General features: G+C 44.8%; 1 protein-coding gene across 1 annotated transcript; it reads right to left on the reverse strand.

Moving 5' to 3' along the window:
* Positions 1–712: 712 nt before the first annotated feature.
* Positions 713–4,298, reverse strand: LOC111616487. Its single transcript, XM_023357890.1, has 6 exons — positions 3,949–4,298; positions 3,340–3,425; positions 3,169–3,271; positions 1,385–1,512; positions 958–1,077; positions 713–889 (listed from the first exon to the last, which is right to left on the reverse strand). The coding sequence occupies exons 1-6, from the start codon at positions 3,974–3,976 to the stop codon at positions 728–730; spliced, it is 627 nt and encodes a 208-aa protein (XP_023213658.1). The 5' UTR covers positions 3,977–4,298; the 3' UTR covers positions 713–727.
* Positions 4,299–5,905: the final 1,607 nt, after the last annotated feature.

Genomic DNA, 5,905 nt, shown 5'->3' on the forward strand with positions numbered 1-5,905 from the left:
AAAGATGCACCACCGGCGCCATACGTCATCCGAGAGGGTTTATTTCGTGTAGAAACCACCCTAAAATGGGCCCAGACTAATTTGAATTAGGGAGCCTCGGGCAATTGCCGTAGGATAAGTCTCTACTACAGTCGACCCCCCTATAACACTTGATAATTCCGTTTTATATGAATTCCATGTTCTACAAGACAAATACGCGAGCCGTTCACAGCCCGGCACACGTATTTGTAAAATCTAAGTGACTCGTACAACATGGAATTCATATAAAACGGAATTATCAACAGTGTTATAGGGGGGGTCGACTGTTATACGACGTATAACCGATACTTTATTGCCTGTGACGATCCTATTTTCCAATTGCTAACTTCCAACATAATAATAGAATTATTTAAGCAAAAAGTCTGAGATTGAAAGTGTTTAAACACCTCGCCTTTTCGATTCCAACGCTTAAATTTTAATTAAAACTCGCATTTAATTTCTTTAAGTCCGATAAACTATTAAAAATCTCCGGAATTTTTACATAAATTAATTAGCGTACGGGCGAATGTAAACCCACAAATATTTTAATAATTAGCGCGTATTAAATTTAAAAACTTAATTTTTCGTCACTCGACTGCCGCTCGCTTCTCTTTAATAAACGTTTTCCCTTCCCTTTAGAAATGCTCCCAAAATACGAACTTATTGTAAGCAATTTTTAGGGATTTTAGGATAAAAATAAGCTTAAAAGTCACTTAATGTAGTACGAAACGAAGTACTTAACCGCCTTCTTTAATAATAAATGTTTCTTACCATCCGAAGCATCGCCAAAAAGCGGTCCGGCACTGTCGTAGGTAAGTTCCATGGACTTCACTCCCCAGAATTCTCCATCCTCTTTATCTCTATGTGGCAACTGGAAACATTTCAACAGTTAAACCCGAATTTCTAAGTTATTGTTTACCGATTATACGTTGTACGTACCTTAGAAAAAATAAGAGAATAAGAAAATTCCGACCAAAACATTTGCAAAATAGGATTCTGCGAATTACTGGCACATATGCCTTTCACGTGAGGATTTTTAGGAAGATGGACCACAACTTTCTGCAATAAAAAAGATAAGATACTCAATTTTATCGTCTGTCACGCTCGTATAAATGCATCAAACACGGATCCCTTCACGTATATTATTAATATAAAAGCCGGGTGTAAATTCCTTATAACTCCCGCAATTTTTATCCGATCCGAACGAAATTTTGGTTATATTCGTTTTATGTTTCGACTGAAACAACTTATTTCGAGGAAATATTAGGGTATAGAATAAACGTTTTATCGATTTCGGATGGATGACGGCACTTACAGAAAAAGAGGGGATAACTTCTTCGGCGCCCGAATAATAATAGTTACTCACCTGGTCACCCAAACGGTTTTTGTAGAAAATGGTAAACGTGGCACGAAATTCGGCCAATAAACATAATCTTCCCGTCTTATCCCACATTGGAAATCTGTACTCCCGCATCGGCTCCCACGTGACGGCTTCTGTAGGTAAATACAATCAATTATTTTAGTCTTACAAAATACAAACAAACAACGATTGAATTATTACGTAATCATAAATGAACGGAGTTCGTTTATCGCGCGTAACGAGTAAATTTCTCACATTACCAGCACTACGAGCCCAACTATATCTTTTATATTCAAAGACGTAAAATACCTTTCTGTTCAATCCTCGGATTACAGTAGACCACCCTATAACACTGTTGATTGTTTCGCTTTATTTGAACTCCATGTTGTATGAGTCACTTAGATTTTACGAATACGTGAGCCGCTCACAGCCTAGCACATGCATTTGTAAAATCTAAGTGACTCGTACAACATGGAAGTCATATAAAACGGAATTATCAACAGTGTTATAGGGGGGGGTCGACTGTATACGTACGAAGGGGTGGCGTATATTGATTTGTGCACTGTTCGATTCTAAAACTTACGTATTCGAATAGCGAAAGTTCTCACACGTCAGCGAACTGGTCAATGCGAGTACCAAAAACTAGTTAACCTCTGTTTTTGTCTCGGGGAATACAGAGATCGAGTTATACCGTGATTTGGCTTCTCCGGGAATTTTAATACCGTAATCAATCATTTACTTAAATCTCGTGTTGATAATTAGTTTTCGAATACTCGTTACTAGTTAGTTGCTAATTGCTCCGCATCGGGAAAATTGGCAGCTTTATTTTCATTCTTTTCGCGGATTAGCTCCACCACTTCATCCGATTCCGCCTCTGGTTAATTCCAACCTAGAATAATATTAACCGGGACACGTATATGACCCCGTAATACAGTCCCTCAGGCTCTACCTCGAGACTCGTCTACAATATTCCGTTTCCGTCTTAGACGGGTTCCGCTTATAGCGAGATTCAACGTAGAAAAAAAATCACACCTTTCCGAAGATTTTTATGTATTTTTAAATGGGATTAGAATCGGTTTGGAACAATTAACCACTAAGTCGGTTTTAGAATGTATTAAATTATATCCCCGTTAACTAACTTTTGGGCCGGCGCGTGCTTCGAATCCAAAGATACAACAGCTAATTCCCCCCGAAATTTCTCCTTATCTAATTATATAAAACCCGATCGATATCGCGAGAGTTTCCCTTAAACCGCATCGATTAATTATCCGATAGTCGCTATCCATTATGGTATTTTATTAGAGTTTAAGATTTCTGCCATAGGTGTTGTTAAAAAATCCCCGTATAAATCGATAGGAGAGGCCATTATTTTACGAATTCTCTCCGCGTAATTTCGATTTCCGAGGGAAAATTATACGGAAATCTGCCGTCAATCCGTTTACGTGTCTGGCGCAAATTGTTTCGTCCCCGCCCGGTGTTTTAGCTACTACTGCGTTTTAAAGTACGGCGCGTAACGCGAAAAATTCGTCTGTCCGAAACGGAAAAAACAAATCGAAATGACCTTTAATTAAAATTCCGGAATGCGACTAATCGGATTTTGACAAATTATCTTCTCTCTCGCTTTTTTCGCCCCCCTTCCTCCGTTCTCCTCCGATTAGTGGCTCATTAATTATAAGAAGAGCAAACCGTTCCGGACAGACAACCCGCCGGATGGCATTCTCGATACTCCCGTAAGTGGTGACGTAATTTAAAAAGAGAGGAAAAAAAAAAAAATAGGAAGGAATTCTTACCGGTGGAAGAGACGGCGAGGGTGGTCGTTTCCGTTTCCGGTCGAGTCGTCTCGGGCGTAGTAGTGACGGGAATCGTCTCTCTTCCGGTGACGGCGATCGTCGTCTTCCGCCAGAAGAAAAACGCTAGTTACCAAAGTTCCGAAACACGTGACGCGTAACCGGAATACTTACCGGAACGGTGGGAGGCGAATTGGATTCCGTTAAGTTCAACGGAAAATCGGTCAGGTGGGAGTTTCCGGCTCCGGTTATTTCCAGACCTGGAACGGTAGAAACGGGGATCAGCCACCTCCTTCCGGAAGGGAGGAAGGCGTCAAATCGGAAATCCCCCGTTTTGGCGGCGGATGCGGAAGTTCCCTCGCGCTCGAAAAATTCGGCGGGGAACCCGATCCGACCTTGGTGGGAAAGAGGCCACCCGGCGGAAGAGCGGAGCGCCGATCGATCGGCGCCTCCCCACTCCGGGGTGGAGGCAGAGGAGGTGGTTTTTACTTTTCTCTCGCGGGCGACGAAAATTTTCGGAAGCGTCTCGGTAGACCCGAACTTCCGGCGGAGATCCTCGGCGCCCGAAAGAAAGGGGGACCGAATCCCGCGTACGGGAAGAAGTCCCGGAAAAGCCTCCCGGCTCAAATAACCCCGCGAATAACGCGCCCGTCCCCGAATTACGGAATGCGGACGTCCGGTCCGAATTCGAACCCACCGCCCGTCCGCCCCGGGGGTGGGGCGAAAAGACGGGGGAGGAGGAGAGAGAGAGAGCCGATCCTCCGTTTTCGGAGTATGACTTACCGACCAGCAAAAAAACGACGGTCGCCATGGCGGACCCACCGCAAACCTATGGCGGAATGGACCTCTTCCTCTTACTCTCGCGCAGGCGCCCTCTCTTCTCGCAAACGTCGCGTCGAGAGTATCTCGCCCGGCTCCCTTCGATCGGAGGCGGCCGCCGGCTTTTGGCCGATCGATCCCCAGATTCTTCTTTCTTCCCGGATGCGTCTTCCGCGCCAAATTCGCCTCTCGGCGGGGAACTTCCGGTCGAGGGGAAGGGGAAGTCGGCCAAAGGGTAAGAGCGCGTTGCGTCCGATCCTCCACCGCGCATTAACGCGTCGCTTCCCACACCGCCCACGCAAAACACTCCGATCGCCCGCCCACCCTTTGTCGAAATAACAACAAAAAGAAAGCGTACTTACGTGGGCGCGGGATCACCTTTTAACTTCCGGCCATCGGGATGCGCGAGACCAAAGGCGGGAGAGGCGAGAAATTCCGCGGCAGAAGGAATTAGCCGGAAGGTGGAATTCCCAGGAATTCTCTCCGCTCGATATATTCCGGTCGGGTTAATAAAACTGCTCCTCTCCGTTTGCATTCCGTGCATTTTTGGCCAGGCGCCGATTTTAATTGCCTCTCTCCCGTTCGCCGCCTCTCCACACCCGACGCCAAACACAAGAAAACACAAAGGAGGATTGTTATAAAGATTTATTCTTCCAATCACCTATTCGGATACATACGACAATTCGTCCTCTTCCACCTCTTTCTCAGCCGCGCAATTTTAGTGTTTAAGTACTCTCTTCTTTCCCCCGCCATCTTTAGTCTATCTGTCCGTCTATTTACTGTTTTAAAGAAAGTTTTGACGGGTTCCGGGCGTCGCTAAACTCGGCCCTTTCGGGTGGCGCGGTTGGACGACGGATCGGTGCCCCCATTTGCCTACTCTCGACTCGAAATTCGGCTAACGATTTTCTGGAATGTTCGACTCTGGAATGGTTTCTACACGATTAAAAAATGCCGGCCGTGACCTGACCTCGCTATCCACGACCACAATGGAATTCTAGTCCCAATCCGGAACTTCCGAGATTTCTAGAAAAGCCCGTGACCGCCCACCCTTTCGGAGATAAACGTTAAATCGCTTCCGATTGGACGGTTGTCGAGCGCGAGCTAACGGGAACCACCCATTTCGTTTTTTTCCATTTAAATAACCCGGTTACGCTTTTATGGAAATCGATGAGAGACCACCGACGTGTTTCCACGTAAAAGAATTAATTTTACGTCATACGTAGCGGAGTTTTATACGGGCTTCGTATAACAATAACTGAATAATCGACAGTGCTAATCCCCCTCTCGTGAATTTCTCCTAAAACAGTCGAGATATCACAGAAGTTTCGGAACTGCAGTAAACAAATTCTGCGTGAGAATACCGAAAATATCTTCGCGCCTGTTCCATTGATTCTTGCGAACAGAAGAAACAATCATCTCTTTAAAAGATTTACCAAACTAATAAAGGTTACGGGTAAACAACGCCCCGTCTCCAAGGCTGGCCATCTTGGATTCCTTCCAACGGCACGCGACGTCAAAAAGCCCGTGGAGTGTTTCGATTTCGGACCAAGACGAGAAGAAACTACGCCGTTGTCCGGTTCGAGCCCGGGTGCAACTCACCCAACGTCAACAAAAAAGGCCCACTCCAACACTACACACACCTCTCTGTGTGTAATACATTGGCGGCTGATATCTTAAACGCTTTTAACGCAGCCCAACATTTTTGGGCGGTGCCCGATCGGAAACAATGGACAAAAATAATAAAAAAAAATCTAGATGCAACACGGAAGTTAACCTCGGCCTGTGTATAAATTCATTATATTGCATTTCGCTGCCTGCGAACAATTTTATTCGAAAAGTGAGTAAATTGTACAAAATGATACACAATAAAATTGCTTCGCCTAGAAGTGTGTATGTACTATATATATGTGTATATATATAT

This window comes from Centruroides sculpturatus, unplaced genomic scaffold (genome assembly GCF_000671375.1).
Source record: "Centruroides sculpturatus isolate CEXI.00-Female unplaced genomic scaffold, Cexi_2.0 scaffold3467, whole genome shotgun sequence".
In the NCBI taxonomy this organism is placed as follows: domain Eukaryota; kingdom Metazoa; phylum Arthropoda; class Arachnida; order Scorpiones; family Buthidae; genus Centruroides; species Centruroides sculpturatus.